This window comes from Meriones unguiculatus, chromosome 9 (genome assembly GCF_030254825.1).
Source record: "Meriones unguiculatus strain TT.TT164.6M chromosome 9, Bangor_MerUng_6.1, whole genome shotgun sequence".
NCBI lineage: Eukaryota > Metazoa > Chordata > Mammalia > Rodentia > Muridae > Meriones > Meriones unguiculatus.
Genome location: NC_083357.1, coordinates 56,430,655 through 56,452,781, shown reverse-complemented (window position 1 = coordinate 56,452,781; position 22,127 = coordinate 56,430,655). Strand labels below are relative to the sequence as shown.

At 40.3% G+C, this 22,127-nt stretch overlaps 1 gene segment (V, D, J or C); it reads left to right on the top strand.

Annotated features, from left to right (window-relative positions):
• Nucleotides 1-14,097: 14,097 nt before the first annotated feature.
• On the top strand, nt 14,098-14,747 carry LOC132656358 (T-cell receptor alpha chain V region 2B4-like). The segment is given in 2 exon segments: nt 14,098-14,202; nt 14,398-14,747. Coding segments are annotated over 2 exon segments (399 nt in total).
• Nucleotides 14,748-22,127: the final 7,380 nt, after the last annotated feature.

The following is a 22,127-nucleotide window of genomic DNA, read 5'->3' as shown; positions in this document are numbered from 1 at the left end:
GTGGGTCAATGGAACCAAACAGAAGACCCAGAAATAAACCCACACACTTATGGACACCTGATTTTTGACGATGATGCCAAAACAATACAATGGAAAAAAGATAGCATCTTCAACAAATGGTGCTGGTCCAACTGGATGTCTACACGTAGAAAAATGAAAATAGACCCATACTTATCACCCTGCACAAAACTGAAGTCCAAGTGGATCAAAGACCTCAACATAAAACCAGAGACATTAAATCAGCTAGAAAAAAAAGTGGAGAATACCCTAGAACTCATTGGTACAGGAGAAAACTTCCTGAACAGAACACCAACAGCACAGGCTCTAAGAGCAACAATCAATAAATGGTACCTCATGAAATTGAAAAGCTTCTGTAAAGCAAAGGACACAGTCATCAAAACAAAGCCACTGCCTATAGATTGGGAAAGAATCATCACCAACCCTTTATCTGACGAAGGACTTATATCTAGTATATATAAAGAACTAAAGAAGCTGAAAAGCAGCAAACCAAGTAATCCACTTAAAAAAAAGGGGAAAAGAGCTAAACAGAGAATTCTCGGGAGAGGAATATCGAATGGTAGAGAAGCTCTTAAAGAAATGTTCAACCTCATTAGCCATTAGGGAAATGCAAATCAAAACAACCCTGAGATTTCACCTTAAACCCATCAGAATGGCCAAGATCAAAAACTCAAGTGACAACACATGCTGGAGAGGTTGTGGAGAAAGGGGAACCCTTCTGCACTGTTGGTGGGAGTGTAAACTTGCACAACCACTCTGGAAATCAATCTGGCGCTTTCTCAGACAACTAGGAATAGTTCTTCCTCAAGATCCAGCCATACCATTCCTAGGCATATACCCAAAAGAGGCTTAAGTACACAAAAAGGACATTTGCTCAACCATGTTTGTAGCAGCTTTATTTGTAATAGCCAGAAGCTGGAAACAACCCAGATGCCCCTCAAATGAAGAATGGATGCAGAAACTGTGGTACATCTATATAATGGAGTATTACTCAGCAATGAAAAATAAGGAAATCATGAAATTTTCTGGTAAATCGTGGGACCTGGAAAGGATCATCCTGAGTGAGTTGTCCCAGAAGCAAAAACACACACACGGTATATACTCACTCATATAAACATACAACATAGAATAAACCCATTAAAATCTGTACATCTAAACATACTAAGCAAAAGAGAGGACCCTAACTAAAATGTTCAATACCCATCCTGAAAGGCAAAGAGGATGGACATCTGAAGAAGAAGAAAACAGGAAACAACCTAGGAACCTGCTACAGAGGGCTTCTGAAAGCCAGAAGAAGAAAACAGGAAACAACCTAGGAACCTGCCACAGAAGGGCTCTGAAAGCCTCTGCCATGCAGACTGTGAAAGCAGATACTGAGCCTGATGGCCAACTGACAGGCAGAGTGAATGGAATTTTATGTAAGAAGTGGGAACTAGTAAGAGCTGGAGAGGACAGGAACTCCACAAGGAGAGCAACAGAACAAGAAAATTTGAACACAGGGAACTTCCCAGAGACTCATACTCCAACCAAGGACTATTCATGGAGATAACCTAGAACCCTGACATAGTAGCCACTTCTGATGAGAACTGATAGACTAAGATCAGAAAGAAGGAGAGGAGGAACTCCCCTATCAGTGGACTTGGGGAAGGGCATGCATGCAGAAAGGGGGGGGTGGGGCCGGGAGGGGAGGAGGGAGGGGCTTATGGAGGGATACAAAATGAATAAAGTGTAATTAATAAAAGTTAAAAAAAAGAAGTGAATATAATTAAATCACTTCCTTCTTCCTTTTCCTTCCTCCAAATCCTCCCATGAATATACCCTTGCTTCCTTCTTCCTTTTCCTTCCTCCAAATCCTCCCTGAATATACCCTTGCTTCCTTCCTCCTTTTCCTTCCTCCAAATCCTCCCGTGAATGTACCCTTGCTCTCTCAAAATCATAGTTTCTTTTTGTAGGTTATTATTACACCCACACACCCACACACACTTGCCTAACTACATGAATACAGATCTGCTCGTTCTGTTAAGTGTTACTTGTATAGGTATATAAATTCAGGGCTGATTATTTGCTGATGGTAACCAACTAGGGGCTCCATACCGTGGAGGATTTTTTCTTACTCCCAGCACTTCTTACTTTCCTGGAGTTGTTTGTTTATGGTTGGGGCTTCGTGAGAATTCCCCTTTCCATGTTAGCTAGTGTATTGGTGTTGCACTTCTTCAGGTCTTTTTTAGGTTCAGAAAACAAGTGAGGTGGCCATTCATCATCAATATATTTCCAACATAACTCCTTCACTTAAGGCTCAGGAAACAACATGGAAGATGGAGTGTAAGGACTAAAGATGTCGGAGGACCAGGAAAGTTGATATGAAATTGTGTCTCTTACAAATGACAGGAAAACCTCACTCAAGGGATTTGATTTTGAAAGTATATGGTTAAAGATTACTCTTATGGCAGGTGGGCTGATTAAAACTATCTTCTTTTCCTTCTCTCTTTCTCTCTGTCTCTCTGTCTCTGCTGTGAATATTAGGCTCTTTCTACACTCACTAGTCATCTGAATGTGCAGGACTAATTAATTTCACAGGAGTTCATACTATTGAAGTAAATCATAGGTTTATTCACGTGTGTAAACAGAAGTGGTAATCAATGTCCATAAGTGAATATATCTTCTAACTTTCATGAACATGCAAGGCAGACCACTCTTGAGAGCCTTACCCCTTTCAGTTCAATGTTTCCAGTGCTTTGTGCTCACATCTCAAGACCGTTACTGCCAGGGTCCCAGTCCATTGGATTGGGATAGGAGAGCCAGACCCCACACAAGTCCATCACTTTCCGCCCAGAAACTCTGTCTTCAAGGTATCAGTCCCCACGGTCTTCCTCAGTAAGAGTGAGCCAGCTCTGATGTGATTCCACCCTTTCTGAACCCTCCGATTCATCACCTTGTAGCTTCAACTCAAGATACAGCATTCAGTGAGCTAAAACCTCATATCAAAGACACAACCATCACCCTATCTCTAGATGGAAGGCCTCATAGGAAAAACACAATAGTAATAAAAGCCAGCACAGTATGCTGCCTCCCCAAGTCATCAACTTGTTCTCGTCATCCCCAGTCAGAGCAATTTAGGTGAAACTGGAGACACTGAATAAAAAACTAACTGTGAAGATGACAGAAGAACCTACAAATTCCTGAAAAACACACTAAAAAAATTCATGGTGGACATAAATGAAATCTTGATTGATTCAAGAAAACACAAATAAGTGGCTGAATGAAATAATGTGGAATAGTCAGGATGTGAAAATTGAACTCAATAAATAATAAGAAATGTCAACACCAAAACAGTTTGATAATGGCTCAAGGAATTATAATTTCCCTAAAATAATTATATATAATATATGCACATGCATTATATATTTATAATATATACATATATTTTAGATACATATATCTTAATATGTTATCTTCTTAAGATATCTATATTATTATCTTAATATTACCTTAATAATATAGATATAATATATATTATTATTTTAATAAGATATAATATGTATTATTATTTTAATAATATAGATATCTTAACAAGATAATATATAATATGTATATTAATATAATGATACTTATCAATAAAGGAATAATATGTATATTCCTTTATATCTAAATATACCCTTATCTTAAAGGACATTAAGCCACTTGGGTTGACAGTGTTCCCCACAAAAGCCATAGACTAACAAAAACCACAGTATCAGGCATGAGAAGCCTCTGTTTGAATGGCTAACCAGGGGAGTTTGTTCATGTGACTTCCAAAACAATATAGATTATTGATGTAGGCCTTGGTTGACTCTCAGGGTTGAGGATGAGCTATTGTTAAAGACACCCCATACTTTGTACTCGGGACTTGAAAGATTCTTCCTGGATCTGACCTGAAGAGCCCTTTCCTGTGGTCTAGCTCTTATGATTTCAGAAAATACTAATGCAAGCTTGCAAGAGACAAACCTACTTAATTAACCAGTGCAAGACCTGTGAACCATGACAATTACCAGTATGGCAACATAACCATAAAGATGAAATAAATGGCATTCACAGGAGACTGGCAACCAGTTGCTATCTAATTTGAAGTTAAGGTCCACTCTTGAGGGAAATCATGCCTAGTCCTGGAAACCTAGCCAGCTTCCTGGGACTGATGGTAACATAGACCTTAGAAAATAGTTTACTACCACTGCTTTATCAGATGAGCATAAGTTCTTACTACAATCTAAATCTTATCTTTATATGCACAGCTAAGTGTAGTTACTTCTTTTCATCAAAGAAACCTCTCTTTACAGAAAAGGGAGACCATTGCAAACAAACAAACAAAACCCACAACTGAACACAAAGCAATGATCAAAGGATTGTGGCATGTCCAGTCCCAATAGATGCACCTACATCACAGTTCCCTATAGTTTAGGGAACATGAACAAAGAGGGGCTGAAAGATTGCAAGAGGCAGAGTACCAGAAAGTCTTCTCTGGAACAGTTTTGCCTAGAAATGGCTGCATAAACAACACCTGACTGATGCCAGTCTCAAAGATGTGTTATTCAAGACAGGGAAGATTTTCTCATGGTCCCACCTCAAACGAAAAACAAGCAACTAATGATTGCTGGGAGAGGAGAATTAGCCACTCCCAGGAACAAAACCTTTATTGGTTTTCAAGTGCAGGATGGTCATTCCTCACATAAAAACAACAAAATGGACTTGGCATGTTTTATTTCTATATGCTTGTTTATACATGCACACATAGAAAGCACACACACGACATGTTTGTAACAATAATAATAAAAGAAAATGCTGTCAATTTGAGAGTTGGAGGACACAGGAGAGGTTTGAGAAAGTTCAAATTTGAGAAGCTTGAGAGATGAAAAGGAGAGTGAAGTCGTATAATTTTATTTCAATTAAGAACCTATTTTTTAAAGTGAATTGAAGCTAGAGGTGAAAAGCTTAAAAACTGCATAAAAATTCAGCGTATTTATTCATAGGTAACACTTAAAATGTTTAATTTTTAATGTTTTTCACCAGAAGTTACATAGAAATATACTACTGTAGAAGCTTCCCAAAAATCTGCATACCCACACACCAAAAAAGAGTTAAGATGGAGTTACCATATAAGTGGGGGAAATGCCCCTGCTAGGCAGTGCAGGCTAACAAACTAAAAGACCCTTGGTAAAAATGGTTTATCCTTGGTTGGGGTATCAGTCTCTGCAGGGTCCCCAGGGCTTGGTTTCCTTTTGAAGCTCCTTCCCCTCCAGGTCTTTTTAAGTTTGTCTAAGAGTCTCAGCCTCTGCTTTGACACCTCAATCAGTAGAGTCTTTCAGAGGTTGTCTATGGTAGGTTCCTGTCCTGTTCTCTGTCTTCTCCTGCTTCCAATGTCTATCGCAATTAACCTTTTGAATGAGGATTGAGCATCTTTCCTAGGGTCTTCCTTGTTGTTTAGCTTCTTTAGGAATATAGATTTTAGTATGTTTATCCTATATTATATGGGTAATAGCCACTTATGAGTCAGTATACACCATTCGTATCTTTCTGCTCCTGGGTTCCCTCACTCAAGATGACCTTTTCTAGTTACCACAACAAAGGACAATGCATGGAGAGGACTTAAAATCCTGGCTCAGAAGTAGCCCATAGGCTCAGTCTCCAAGTGGGGTCACTAATAAGGGGAGTAGAGGTTTTCTCTAGCATGAACTCAGTGCAGGCTCTCTGATCACCTCCCCACAGCCTTGCCAGGCCACAGAGGAAGACAATTCAACCAGTCCTGATGAGACCTGATAGGCTAGGGTCAAACAGAAGGGGAGGAAGACCTCCCCTACCTCTGGACTGTGGGAAGGGCATAGGGTGAGAAGAGGGAGGGAGGGTAGGATTGGGAGGAGATAAGAGGGGTACACAGCCCTGATACAAAATGAATAAATTGTTTATTACTTTATTTTTTTATTTTTATTTTTTTATCAGTTACATTTTATTAACTCTGTATCCCAGCCGTGTCCCGATCCCACATTCCCTCCCAGTCCCTCCCTCCTTCCCTCATCTCCACTGTGCCCCTTTCCAAGTCCACTGATAGGGGGGACCACCTCCCCATTCATCTGATCCTGTTTTATCAGGTATCTTCAGGACTGGTTCCAAAGCCCTCCTCTGTGGCCTAACAGGACTGCTCCTCCCTTCGGGGGTGGGGAGACCCAAGAGCCAGTCATTGAGTTCCTGTTAGAAATAGTCCTTGTTCCCCTCACTTTGGGAAACCAATTGGTTACTGAGCTACCACAGGCTACATCTGAGTGGAGGTTCTAGCAGTGTTTTCAAAGCAAAGACTCATGACCAAACCTTTGGCAGAGTACAGGGAATCATAAGAAAGAAGGGGAGTTAGTCTGATGGGAAAGGATAGGAGCTCCACAAGGACCAAATATATCTGGGCACAGGGTCTTTTCTGAGACTGACATTCAACCAAGGACCATGTATGGATATAACCTAAAATGAATAAATTGTAATAAATGATAATAATAATAATAAATTTAAAAAAAGAATGAGTTATCCTGGACTTCTTGTCCACTGAGGTCCCAAAGACTCTCAACAGAGTACAGACAATTGCCAATGCTTTTGTTTTCACTCCAGAACTTAGCAATCAATCTCTACTGCTGAACACACCAAACTTGAGTCATGGAACATGGAGAAATCAACATGGCACTGACCTGGAAACTTCATCCCTACTGGCTAGCTTTCACAGTGCTGGAAGGGGATATTAATCCTACTGGAGTGGAAAAGAAATCATCAATATTACTTAACTGCAACCCCAACCCTGGGAGCTACAATAGTGACTGGCCTGGCAAGAGATGTCCACTGGGTCAGTATTAGCACAAACATATTGAGACACTTTCTTACTTGATTTAAGTCCTTCTCCTTAAGATGAAACTCATACTTCAATACCCAAAATGGTTCTGAACCAAAAGAATAATGACAAGAGGGATCACCATATCTAACACTAAGCTATACTACAGTCACGGTAATGCAATCATCATGTCAATGTTGTGAAAGTAGACATGTCAATCTGATGGGCACACTTTATAAATTAAGGTTCCTCTTTCCAAATAACTCTAACTTGTTTCGACTTAACAAAACAAAACAACCCTACTGGCACATGAAGCCACTAGAAATTAGAATCTAGGATCCCCAGAAAGCTAAAAAATGAATCCAACACATTACACAGACACACAACTCAGGGATATTTGCCCAAAAGTCTCTATATCCACCCTGTTAGAGATAGTTGCTCTTCCAGTTCACTGACATTTCAATCATAATGACTCGGAAATGGAAACAGTCTTGGCGATTACCAACTGATGAATGGATAATGGTGTGGTACAGTACATAATGCAATTTTTTTCTGCTCTAAAGAGTAACGAAATTGGGGTTAGAGAGGTGGCTTGGCAGGTAAGAACAGTTTCTTCTCTTGCAGATGACTTGGAGTTCTGTTTGCAAAGTCAGCTAAAAAGGTGTCTGTAAGTCCACCTCTAAAGAATTTGAGGCTCTCCTCTGGCCTCCATGGGCACTGAACAGATGTGAACCACAGACACACATGCAGGCAAAATATCTATACACACTCAATAGTTTCTAAAGTAAAAAATTAAATCATGAAATTTGCCCACACATGATCAAGGCAATAAGCATTGTAGGATGGGTGAAAGAGCTGCTGATATGACCCCAATAGTAGCTGGGAGATATAGACCATTGATAAATGCAGGGAGAGACAGAGTCAGTTTTCTCCAGGAATGTGTGTCCTGGCAGGTTGTCTGTCCTCCAGTCAATGGTCCTGTACTCATGTATATAAGGGCAGCTATAATTGATTCCAGAGTATTAGAAAGAACAAAACAAAAAGGAGAGAATAGAAGTGCAGAAGAGCATCAAAAAGTGAGATCTGAGAAAATTTGATGGAGGAAGCATGGTGTGGATATGATCTAAATATATTATGAATATATGAAAAAACAGATAAAATAAAATTTTAGAAGAGGAATGAACACTGACAAATCAGAAAGTGTCAATAAATGTTTCTATATTTTTAAACTTTTTTCTAAAGGATAAAACAGGGTATTTCAAGAGATAAAAGGGTGCCCATTACTTAAGGATAATCCCTACAAAAGCTGCTTTGTTCTTCTGGGCTGAAATGGAATAGCACTTTGATGGTTAGTATAAAGTTGTCAATTCAGCGGACTCTAGACCCACCTGGGAAAGTATGCCCTACAAAGCCATGCTTTGGGCCAGCATACTGCTTTAAGCTTTCTTCTTCACTGCCAAATATTTGCCAAGGAGGTGTTGCTGCCATCGTGTGCTCCTGCCATGCCTCCTCTGGTTTTCAAATGTACTAAGAAACAGCTGTTATGCTGTGTCAAGTGCACTGTACCTTTGAAGATCATGATTTATCTGTTTGCATTTTCCCATGCATTCTATTCCTTATGCAGTTGTCAGTGGGCAAGGGAAGAGTCTGATGAGATAATATTTAGTGAATGCTGATTTCATGTCTTTTGGGTAGAAAGGTCTGATAGAATGCTGGCTCTCAGCTACCAGTATGTGCAAAGATGTGAAGTATGTTGTAGGACAAAGGAAGAACACAAATTTCCTGTGCGTAGTTCTCTGAATACCCATTTAAGCTTTTGGTTTAGATGAGCCTCTGATACTTTGCCAGTTAGGTTACAATTAGAGACATGAAGAAAAGCTCAAGGGGAGATGTATGCATTCATAACTTTCAGAGACTGGGGCTTTTTCATAGAAGGAGAGGAACAATAGAATTTAGAATATTTAGTGTTTGTCAAGAAAAATAACTCCTCTCCCAGCAGCTATGACATGCTAGTTTCTCTCAGCTAGGGATGGTAATCAGTGCCCCTTCTCATCTTTGTCTGTATTGAGCTGGCACACGTTTTATGCATGCTACCACGACTGCTGTAAGTTCAAATGAGCCTTACTTTGTTCAGAAAACACTGTTTCCTGAAAACACCATCTCTGGCAATCCTTCCATTCCCTTCTCAGTGTAGAACCCTGAGCCTTTATGGAACACTGTAGGATATAGATGTTCTTTTTGGGACTGAGCACCCCAAAGTCTTTTATTTTCTGCACATTGACCACTTGTGGATCTCTATGTTAATTGCTATCTACTGTGAGAACCTTCTCTAATGAGGTTCTGAGATGTACTGATTTGTACCGACATGATAGAGCAACATGTCATTAAGCCTCAAAAAGGCCAAGTCCACTTACTTAGTAATACTACTAGATTCTCTCCAGGTACTATGACCTACCTCGTTACATGTTCTTGACCTCATTGAGAGTTACAGGTATGGTTCTATCTTCCTTAAATTCAATCAGATCCAGTGGGCATGTTTTACAAGAAATTTTTCTGCACATTGGGTTTTGCTTAAATAAAAAGTAGAAGGTAAAATGTGGACTCTGCTTGGAGATTCCCATCAGAGTATACAGAAAGCAAGAATGTAGAAAGTCTCTGCATCTATGAGCAGACATTGCTTTAGTTGAGATTTGAGTAGCCTGGCTTTTTGATGGATAAATCTTTTTAAAAAAATATTATTACGGTTTATTCACTTTGTATCCCACCTGTAGCCTCCTCAAACATTTCCTCCCATTCCTACCTCCCTGTTCTCTCCCCCCTGTGTCCCTTCCCTGGTTCACTGATAGGGGAGGTTCTCCTTCCCTACTCTCTGACTCTAGCCTATCAGGTCTCATCAGGACTGCTTGGATCCTCTTTCTCTGTGGCCTAGTAAGGCCACCTAGCCAGAGAGAGGTGATCAAAAAGCAGGCAAAGAGTTCATGCCAGAGACTGCCCCTCTTCCCCTTACTAGGGAATCACACATGGAGTCTGAGCTGCCCATGGGCTACATCTGAGCAGGGGGTCTAGGTCCTCTCCATGCATGGTTTTCATTTTCTAAGGGTAAGAAGGTGGTCCAGTTTCTAGTGTCACTGCCTACCCTTCACAGTGCTACTATTCCCACATCAGATAGCACATCCTTAGCCTGCCTCTTCTGATCACAATGGCTAAGGGATCTCAGGAGGATATTATTATTCTAGTAGCCAAGAATATTGTTGTAGATGTCCACTGGACCCACTGTGGACCCTCTATCCTGGGACAATGAGCACCTTTTATTCTCAATTTGAACCCCCCTGTCTTACCAGGGGTAACTTCAGGTTTCTCTCTATTGAGGATTCAGTCTTTCTGAGACAGCTTTGTAGATGTAGTTAAGAAAGTAGATATTAATGTCTAGTTCTTGCTGAAAAATGTGCAAATACTGAGAAAATAGCAATGGTATGAATGCAGGCCTAGAGAGCATCTGGAACCTTGTTGAGTGAGTCTGAACATCTAAGTGTCCTGTGACCTGTTTCAGTTGGATGAGTGTAGACCCAGAAGCAAGTCACAGTTGTGAAGTTTGTATCCCTTAAACACTCGTCTGGGAACCAGCTGGGAACATTTTAGGCATCAGAAGCAAACCTGTGAGGGAAGGCCAACCTTGCCCATCAGTGTAGGCGCTATTTTTTAAACTATTTTATTTGCGTTCCTTAAGCCTCTACCTTCCTTCCAATCCCCAACCCTAAGTAGGAGAGAATGAGCAGGGAAAGGAATGTAGACCTCTTCACACTTAATTCCTATGGCAACTCCAATCTTCGTAGCCAGGGTATACAGCAGTTCAGCAAACTGGCAAGCCAGCAAACAGCAAACGCAGCAGCAGCCTTTTTCCTCCTTGGACTCCATTTTCTCTCAGTGCTCTAGCATTTATACCCTCTCAGAGTTTTCACAATTAAATTCTCTGTAGCTGGCAAAGAACACCCCCCTCTCTGAGCCCATAAGAGGCAATCATAGTTAACAGGCATGAACAAACTGAAAGCAGCCCCATATCCCACACTTGGGGGTAAAACAAAAACATATTCACATAATATCAATGAATTGTTAAAGAGAGCAAAACTGTGTCTGATAATGAGTTAATTCAAATCATTTGCGAAGGGGGGTGGCTAATAGACTGAAGCCTACCAGCTTCCATTCTCCATCTGGCTCTCTCATCATCTCTGTGAACATGGATAAGTTACTAATCACTATAAGCATTTTTCTGGGTGCAGTAAACTCAGTAAATGGGGCTTGTGATGCCTTTCTTGGCATCTGTGGCTGATTTTCTTTTGCCAAAGGGTATGGTCATAATATCCTCTGGGATGCTTTTCATGCAGGAGAAGGAAGAAGAGTTCGGACCCACCTATGTTCTTGAGCCTTTTCATTAGCCTACCCTAAAGAAAAACAGAGAATTTTAAGATTTTCACATTTTCTGCCCCTTTTGGCGGCACAAATTGATTACAGTCTTCCCACTTGATCATTACAAGCCTAGGTAGGGAAGATCCAAGAATAGACATCAGTTAGAGAGAGAGAGAGAGCGCGCAAGATTTCTGTTGGCTTGATCCTCCAAAGTCACAGGTGTTCACTTTCACCTACCCAGAACCTTCTGCACTTGCCAATTCCTATTCCCAGTGCTCAACTCAATACTTGACAAGAAACTGCTGGGTTCAGTTTGGAGAGAAACAGATGCCTTATACATGGACATTAAATTGTCCTGTGCTGTTTGAGCTCATTGAGAAGTAGGCTCTGAAGATGGAAATTGGCCCTCCCACTTCAGATACAAGCATATTTATCTCAAAATGTTATCTCAAGCTCTCTTTCCTGAATGAGGCTTGTTTTCCAACTCTCTAACATGGAGAAAATAGAACAACAACAACAAACCAGTCGAAGGGTATAGGCATTGTGAGTGTTATTGATTTCATGGTATAAAGCTCTATTTCTATCTGCACATTCAAAACCAAAAGCACTGATACAGTAGATTGTTCCGCATACTGTGGTCTGTCCTGTCCTGTGTTTTCTATAAGGTTAACCTTGGAACTTCTCAAACCACATACTATGACAGGATCTACACAGGTTGTATTATTTTTAGATTAAACCATCTCTTATAAAGCTGATGTTAATAGTACTATCTTCCAGGCCAAATGACTTGGACATCAGCTGTGCCTACCCTGAAAAGATCATCACAGCTAGGCCTGTTGACTGTTCATTTATTACTGTTATTTTACAAAATAAGATGGAACAGAAATGACTAGAAAGGAAACTGGAAATCGTAAGCAATTTACAAGGGTCTAAGCAAATTTTAAGATGTATGAAAAAGGTCAAAGTTCAACATATTGTTGGCTTAAATCAATAGAGTTATTTGTCTACTTTCCACAACAACTATGAGGACCATCTTAAAGAACAAAAATGCATGTATTATCAAAGTTCAATCTTTATCTTTTTAATTTTTATTTTTATATTAACTACAGTTTATTCACTCTGGATCCCAGCTGTAGTCCCCTCCCTGAATCCCTCCCAATCTTACCCTCCCTTCCTCATCTCCTCCCATGCCTCTCTCCAAGTCCACTGCTAGGGGAGGTTCTCCTCCCCTCCTTCTGACCCTAGCCTATCAGATCTAATCAGGACTGGCTGCATTGTCTTCCTCTGTGGCCTGGTAAGGCTGCTCCCCCATCAGAGGGAGGTGATCAAAGAGCCAGCCACTGAGCTCATGTCAGAGACAGTCCCTGTTCCCCTTCATAGGGTACCCACTTGGATACTGAGCTGCTCTGAGCTACATTTGTGCAGGGGTTTTAGGTTATCTCCATGAATGGTTCTTGGCTGGAGCACAAGTGTTGTAGGCGACTATTAATATTTCTATTGTTTTATCTTCTTGTAATGCTGCTGTTAATCCTCTGCAGCTGTATAACCAAATCACCACACAGAGACTGGGTTTTTAGTTAACCTAGAACACAATGCTGGGCAATATTTACTCCCTCCTAAACCTCCAAGCCCTCAGTTTCCTAACATTTAGATTTCCCACATTATACTTGGTTTTTGTGAAATCTTGAGTCTGGTTCATGCTTCAAGTCCTCGAAGCTCTCTCCTCCTGCTCTGCTCTCCTCAAGATCCTCTCTCACTCCTCCTCCTCCCACTCCTTCCTGCTCTCTAGCTCCTCCCCTCTTTCCTGTCCTCTGGCTCCTCCCATTGCACAACATTGTATCTAGTTGCTTTATTTGTGTCCTGTTTATACAAGAGTTGAGACGGGATGCTTATAGTGAGTATCACAATGCAATATCCAGATTGAAACCAGAGAGTTGGGGGTGGGGAAATAAGCATTTGAATTAATAAGGGTAAGGTATATACATTTTAAAAGGACATTATACCAACACATTAAGTCTCAGAAAAGACCCCTGGGCCCAGATTTCCTGGTTCTGTTGCTCTTCTTGTGGAGCTCCTGTCCTCTCCAGGTCTTTCTATCTCCTCATTCTTTTATAAAATTCCCTGCACTCTGCTCAAAGTTGGGCTATGAGTCTCAGCATCTACTTTGATACCTTTTTGGGTAGAGTCTTTTAGAGTCCCTCTGTGGTAGGCTCCTGTCCTGTTCCCTGTTTTCTCCCTTTCCCGAAGTCTATCCCATTTGCCTCTCTGAGGGAGGATTGGTCATCTTACCCAGGGTCCTCCTTCTTGCTTAGCTTCTTTAAGTGTATAGATTTTAGTAGTTTATCCTATATTATATATCTAATATCCACTATAAGTGAGTATATACCATGTGTGTGTTTCTGCCTCTGGGATACCTCACTCAGGATGATCTTTTTCTAGATCTTTATCTAAATATACCACAGTAGTTAGAAGTACAGACTGGTGCAACTAACTTTCTGTTTGTTCAATAACCATCCTTGAAGTGTATTCTAATGTGTTCAGAGAGATTAAACTAGAAAATATTTCCTCTCTTCCCCTCTACCATCAACTCGGTTTCAGATGGTAAGAAGAGTCTGTGCTTACAATATTTCTTTGACACTAAGGTGAATCCACAGGATGGCAGTCTCCTCTCAAAGACCCAGAGGTGATTTGTCATGTGGTTCTTTGGGTGTTGGTGGAACTTGGGTGGGGCTCAGAGGGAGGAAGAGGACTTTTGATGTAGCCCTCCTTCTTTCTAATTGGATGAACCATCTGAGGTTTTTCTTTTTATGCATCTTTGAGCATAAGAATTTAAACTGCCTGAATGCCACTTTTTCTGTGATGCTTGAAGTAAGAATCTTCTGCAGAAACAATAATGTCCCCTTTAAGGGTTTCACTAGTGGTCCTCTGGCTTCAACTGAGTGGTGAGTTTGACTATGCTTATGGGAACATAAAAATATAATATATGAAGATGTTGCCTATTTGAGGCTGGAGAGTAGAAATATTGGTGTTCTCATACTGTAACAAAAGTAGGCAGGAGGCCCAGGGAAAGGCATTCTGGAGTGTTAGCATCCCTATGCCTCCAGTCCTGTTTGTCTGACCTTTGTCTTTCTGCACAGGGGTGAGCGGCCAGCAGAAGGTGCAGCAGAACCCAGAATTCCTCAGTGTCCCAGAGGGAGCCATGGCCTCTCTCAACTGCACTTTCAGTGATAGTGCTTCTCAGACCTTCTGGTGGTACAGACAACATTCCGGGAAAGGCCCCCAGGCGGTGATGTCCATCTTCTCCAATGGTGACAAGGAAGAAGGCAGATTCACAGCTCACCTCAATAGAGCCAGTCTGCATGTTTCTCTGCACATCAGAGACTCCCAGCCCAGTGACTCTGCTGTCTACCTCTGTGCAGTGAGCACACAGTGCTCCCCGGGCACCTGCAGCCTGCACACAAACATACTGGGCCACAGCAAGGTCTGAGCTAAAATGCAGAACAAACATAAGGTGGAGAAATTCCGATTATTCTCCTTGTCCCCCATATACAATGGGAATTAAGAGCCACAGTAGGAGAGTTTGACTTATAGGGGAAATACTTTATTATTCTGAGAATGTGTGATACACATACTGGTGTGGCTGAAATATTTTTCACTTAAATTTAATTGAAACCATTTCATATACAATCTTCTGATTATGGTTTTTCCTTCCCCCATTTTCTTCCAGATCCTTCCCACCTCCCCACACAAGAAATACTACACTTGCTATCTCTCTCTGTCTTTAGATGACAAACAGGAAAATAAAAATTTTAGAAGAAAGGAGAAACACACAAACACAAATAAAAACAAAAACCATAAAAACACAAATTTGGAAACTGTAATATACAAGCAAAGAACAAAAAATATTTTTTAAATGCCCAAACAAAGCAATCTGAGACAAAAAAAAATCTGCAAAACTACCACTGAGTTAGTTTTGGATTGGCTAGGAGTGTAGCGTATTACCAAGTGTGGTTTGTGTACCCAGTGAGACTCTGTTGGAGAAATTTAATTTTTCCTTTGCAAGCACATGTCAATTCGAGGTATCTTCTTGGTTAGGGATGGCAGCCTTTGTCCACGTCCCACTCTCAGCCCTGAACCTGTGCAGACCCTGAACATGCTGCCGCAGTCTCCCGAGTTCATACATGAACAAGCCCTGTTGTCATCCATCTGCTATGGCTCTTATGCTCTATCCATTTCCTCTTGTACAGGGTTCCCTGTGAACTGGCTGGAGCGATTCGATGAAGATGGTCCATTTAAGATTAAGTCTTCCAAAAACCTTTCAGTCTCATATATTTTTCAGTTGTGGATTTCCGTATTATTTTCTATCTACTCTAAGAGGAAGTTTCTGTGGTGATAGCTGAGTGAGATACCGATCTAGGAGAACAGCAAAGTGTCATTAAGAGTCATTTTGTTGTTATGTTCCATTAGCAGAACAATAGTATTTGGTTTTCCCCTGGGCCCATGGTCTATCCAAACTAAGGTTCACTGACCGAGCAGTGTCAGGCATGAGTTCCATCTCATGGAGTGGGATTTAATTCCAGAGTGTAGTTGGTTACTTCCACAATTTTTGTGCAACTATTATGGCAGTATATTATGCAGGCACTGAAGATTAGAGGGTTTATTGCTTGATAGGGCCTATCTTTTCTTCTGGTAGTATCCAATGTATCTTCCAGTATCCTGAATGATAGTCCACAGAGGTGAAAGCTCTAGTTAGGCACCAGCTCGCCTTTTTCCATGTTCAATGAGATATTTAGATAGTTGTCTTTGGCAATAGGACCTTACTATCAGTTTGTGTGGAGCAACCAATTGCCTTGGCAATAGTCAGAGGTATTTGGGAGTTTACAAGGGGCCTCTTTATTTAACAGTTCAGCTAGATGTAACCCATTCCTAGCATTAGAGGTTTTAGTTAAAGGGAAAAAAAGAACCATCAGTTGGAGCTTTGTCTCCTCCCTTTTTGGTGACTCCATTTCAATTTCTTTTGTATAGCATGTATTTTAAGAAGCTCTTACAATAGTAGGTTTTCATAGAACTCTTCAAATTACACTTAGTATTAGTTGTCCCAACCTGTATTCCCTCCCTTCTCCTTCTCTTTCATCTCCCTCCCATTTAGTTCTTCCACTCTAGTCCACAATACCCCCATATTCCATAACTATATATTCTATTTCCTCCTCATTGGCAGACCTTTCCCTATCTGCTAGTCCCTTATCCTGTACCTAACCGCTGAGGTCATGTGGATTGTAGCATGCCTATCAAAGGCTTAAGAACTAACATCCTCGTAGAAGAGAAGGCATGCATTTATCATTTAGGATTTAGGTTACCTCACTCAGGATGATTTTTCTAGCTACATCCATTTACTTACAAATTTTATGATTTCATTGTTCTTTGTTAACAGCTGAATATTCCATTGTGTAAATGTAACACATTTCATTATCCATACATCTGTTGATGGATATCTAGTCTGTTTCCAGTTTCTGAATATTACTAATAGAGCAGCCTTGAGCATGGGTGAGCAGGTGTTTCTGTAGTAAGTTGTAGATTCCTATGGGTATATGATCAAGAGTGGTATAACTGGATCTTGAGGAAGATCTGTTTCCAGCTTTTAGAGGAAGCAATATACTGACTCTGTAGTAGACATAAAGGTTTGCACTCCCCCCGCCAATGGATGATTGTTCCCCATACCCCGTTTGCTTGACAACATTTGCTATCATTTGTTTTATTGACCTTGACCATTCTAACTGTTCTAAGTTGAAACCTCAAAGTATTTTTCTAATTTACATTTCCATGATTGGTAAGGTTATTGAACATTTCTTTAAGGATCTCTTGATAACTCTGTTTAGTTCTGTAGCTTTTTTATTTAATTATTTGTTTTCTTCCATGTTCAGTCTTTTTAGTTCTTTATATATTTTAGATACTAAGTCTCTGTCATATGTGTAATTGGTAAAGATATTTTCCCATTCTGTGGCACTCTCCTTTGTCTGAATTTCTAAGATGTTTGCTGCTAAGAAGCTTTTCAGTTTCATGAGGTCCCATTTTTTATATTATTTATGTATTATTAACATGGTTGGTCTCAGTGCCTGTGCTATCAATGCCCTCTTCAGAAAGTCTTTTTCCTGTGCTACGGAGTTCAAGACTATTCCGACTTTCTCTTCTATCATGTTCAGCATATGCAGTTTTATGTTGGTTCTGAGGTTCTTGATCCATGTGGAGTTGAGTTTTGTGCAGGGTGATGGGTATGGATCTATTTGCATTCTTCTACATGCAGCCATTCATTTGGCCAGCACCATTTGTGTTTATCACCTGTAGAAGTTTTTGTTGTTGTTGTTTGTGGAGTTCTTAGGGTCTTTTATGTATAAAATTATATTATCTCTGTAAGGACCCCCAAGACTAAGTTCAGAACACAAAGAAGATTTATTTACACCAGAGGGACAAAGATCAGGGATTAAGAGATAAAGAAAGGACAGATGAGGGATTGTGGGGGAGGGGACAAAGGACTGTCTCTAGATAGAGAGAATAGAATTGGCCCATAGGCAAATGACAGTTTATAAAGAGAAAACTCCATGTTAGGATGATGTGTTTCATTTTAATTAGGCACGTTAATTAGGTGAGTCAAAGGAGGCTTTTGACTGATGGACTTCAATACATTAATAGCTGGATCTTGGTAATCAGCCTCAGGAGCAGAAAGTGGCCAAATAAGGGAATGGACCTTCGTGGTTAACTTTAGGAAAGTAATCTAATGGCTCTTTTTTCATTTTTATTAATTAATTCAACTTACATCTCAGTCATAGGCTCCTACCTCCTCTCCTTCTAGCCCCACCCTCCTTCTCATATTCCCCCTCCCCTATTCCTTAGAATAGGAGATTCCCCCTACCCAGACACCCCAGCTCATCTCTTCACCTGAGGACTAAGTTTAGCTTCCTCCCCTGTGGCCTGGTAGGGTGTTCTCATCAGGGGAAAGTGATCAAAAATCAGGCAACATAGTCTATGTCAGAGATACTCCCCACTCTCCTAACTAGTGGGTTCACATGAAGCCTAAGATGCCCATCAGCTGCTTATATATAGAAGACCTAGGACCATCCCATGCACTGTCCTTGGTTAGTGCTTCAGACTCCATGGGCTCCTCTGGGTCCTGTTGATTGGCTCTGATGATATTCTTGTGGAGCTTTTGTCACCTGTAGGACCATCTCTCCTCCCACCCTCCCCCGCCTCTCTTTTCCAGTAGACTTCCCATGCTTTGCCCAATGTTTGGTTCTGAGTCTCAGCATCTGTTTTGAGTCATTGCTGGTTGGAGGCTCTAAGAAGACAACTCTGGTAGGCTCCTGTCTGCAGGCATACCAGAGTATCGTTAATAGTAATAGACGTTGGCTTCACATGCTGACAAGGATGTGGAAAAGGGAGAACACTCCTCCATTGCTTGTGGGAGTGCAAACTTGTATAACCACTTTGGAAATCAATCTGGTGCTTTCTCAGAAAACTGGGAATAGCCATATCTCAAGACCTAACTAACCATTCCTGGGCATATACCCGAAAGATATAACAAAGACATTTGCTCAGCCATGTTCATGACAGCTTTATTTGTAATAGCCAGAAACTGGAAACAACGTAGATGTCCCTCAACCAAAGAATGGTTAAAGAAACTGTGGTACATTTATACAATGGAATATTACTCAACCATTAAAAATAAGGAAATCATGAAATTTGAGTACAGATGGATGGAACTAGAAAAGATCATCCTGAGTGAGGTAACGCAGACCCAGAGAGACACACATTGTATATACACATGGTAGGGGGATCTCCTATTCTAAAGAATAGGGGGATAGGGGAGTGGGACTGGGAGGAGAGGAGGGAGAAGCCTATGACTGAGATGTATACATATAAGCAGCTTTTATTCCTATATTAGAGGATAGACATTTCACAATGCACAAGCCCCAAGGAGACAAGTATCAAGGAGGACCAAAGGGAGGATGCATAAATCTTACCCAGAAAGGGAAAATAAAATAGAAAGGAGTAGTGGTTAAAGAGTGGAACAGGTAGAAAAGGTAGCACAGAGAGAAATAAGGGTAGAGATCAGACCTGGAGAGAATAGGGGCAGGAGGGCAGAGGACCTGCAGAGAAAAAAAAATGGTAGGTGAGGGCATCTCTGTGACAAGCTGCAGACCTAAATCAGAAGAGGCCTCTGGGAGAATATGAGAGTATTCTAGCCAAGACTCCTAGTGCCTAAGACTGAAGAGACACCCTTTATCTAGACAAGTCTCCTAATGGATGGAGGAGATCACCAACCCACTGGCAAAAGCCTCAATCCAAAACTTACCATACCTCCAAGACCAGCTAGCACAAAGATAGCACAGATAGAGCAGAGATTGAGGGACTGTCCAACCAATGCCAGGCCCAATCCTAAGATCCATCCCATGGAATCTAATGGGTTTTAGCAAGGCAGAGTGAGTAGGAGAGAAGGGCAAGGCCTGCCAGAGCCATGTTTCCCATACTTGGGCTGACTGGAGTCCCTTCAATCTCTCAATAAAGATACGTAGAAATCTTCTTTGATACTATTTCTATCTCCTTGCCCTCCTTCAGTTGTCTTGTTGCTCCAGCTAAGAATTCAAGTATGATGTTGAATAGATACAAAGAGAGTGAACATCATTGTCTTGCTTCAGGTTTTAGTGGAAATGCTTTTGAGTTTCTCTCCTTTGGTTTGATATTGGTTATGGGCTTGCTGTAAACTGCTTTTTTTTTGTGTTGAGGTATGTTCCTTGTACCCCTAGATTCTTTAAGACTTTTATCATGAAAGGGTGTTGAATTTTGTCATAGGCCATTTCTGCATCTAATGAAATGATCATATGTTTTTGTCTTCTACCATGTTTATGTGCTTATGTTTATTGATTTATGTATGTTGTGCTATCCCTGCACCTGTTGGATAAAGCCTACTTCATCACAGTAGATAATCTTCTTGATGCGTTTTTGAATTTGGTTTGGAAATATGTTATTGAAATTTTTTATCATCTATGTTTATAAGTGATATTGATTTGTAATTTTCTTTTGTTGGACCTTTTGGTGGTTTAGGTATCAGGGTAATTATGGGCTTTTAAAGAAAATTTTCTATTATACAGAATATTTGGGGGAATATTGGATTTAATTATTCTTTGAAACTCTGGTAGATTTCTGACCTGAATCCATCTGGCATAGGCCTTTTTTTGTTTGGGAGACTTTTAATTACTGCTTCTATCTAACCAGGGTTCTGGGTCTTTTTAAATTGTTTACCTGATCTTGATTTTGAGATCTAATATAGATCAAAAAATGTATTTATGTATTTAATTTTTCTTGTTTAGTGGAGTACATAATTTTTTTACAATTTCCCCAAATTTTATTTTATTTTTTCTGCTTTTTTTTCTTTATTAACTACACGTTATTCACTTTGTATCCCCCATGTGGGTCTTTCCCTCCTTCCGTCCCAATCCCTCTCTCCCTCCACCCTCTGCATGCCCCTCCCCAAGTCCAATGGTAGGGGAGGACTTCTTTTCCTTCCTTCTGATCCTAGTCAATTAGGTCTGATCAGGAGTGGCTGAGTTGTCTTCTTGGAGTACAGATTTTTAAAGTATGTCATCATATTTCTTTGGATTTCCTTGGTATCTGTTATGATGCTTCTTAATTGCCTCTAAAACTATTAATTTGGATCGATTTTCTCTGTCTTTTGTTTGTTTGGTAAGACTATCTATCAATCTCAAAAAACTAACTCTTCACTTCGTTAATTCTTTCTATTGTTTTGTTTCTATTTTATGGACTTCAGTACTGACTTTGATTATTTCTTGCCAAGTACTCTTTTCAGGTGTTATTTTTTCTTTTTGTTCCAGGGATTTCAGGTATGACAACAAACTGCTAATATGAAATTTCCCCAATTATCATTTTTAATATAGATTTGTAATGGTATGAACTTGCCTCATAGAACCATTTTTACTGTGTCCCATAGGTTTGTGCTTTTATTTTTATTCAATTCTAAAAGATTTTAATTTCTGCCTTGACCCATTTTTCATTCAGTAGTGAGTTGCTCCGTTTCTATGAGTTTGTAAACATTCTGTTGCTGGTATCCAGCTTTAACCCATGGTGGACAGTTAGAATTGAGGGTGTTACTTTAATTGTTTTTATATCTGTTGAGACTTGCACATCCAAGTATGTGGTCATTTATGAAGAATATTCCATGAGGTACTAAGAATGTATGTTCTTTTGTGTTTAGGTGAAGTTTTCTGTAAATATCTACTAGTCCACCTGATCTAGAATGTCATGTAATTCCAGCGTTTCTAGGTTTAGTTTTTGTCTGGCTATTCTGTCTATTGATGAGAGGGAGGTATTGAAATTACCAACTCTAACTATGTGAGGGTCAATGTGTGATTCTAACTGTAGTGATGTTTCTTTAAGGAACGTGGGTGCCCTTGTGTCTGGTACATAGTGTTTAGAATTGCACTAGCCTCTTGGTGGATTTTTCCTTTGATGACTATATAGCGTTCTTCCATCCCTTCTGATTAGTTTTGGTTTGAAGTTTATTTTGTCAGATATTAAAATATCTACACTGTCTTGCTTCTTAGGTTTATTTGCTTGGAATATTTTTTCAAGATGCAAACATTCAAGAAATTTACTTGTTGCATTTGACTTGAGGCCCAGGACATGAAAGGGAGTCCATGACCTACACTAAGTATAAGGCCAGGAACTGGAGACTGGATAGACAAGAGACCTAGAGTAGAAGCAAACATGACTGGCAAAAAAAAATCAATTACATAATTCCTAACGATATTCTGATATAGCCATGGTGCCTTGTCTAGTCATCATCAGAGGGCCTTCC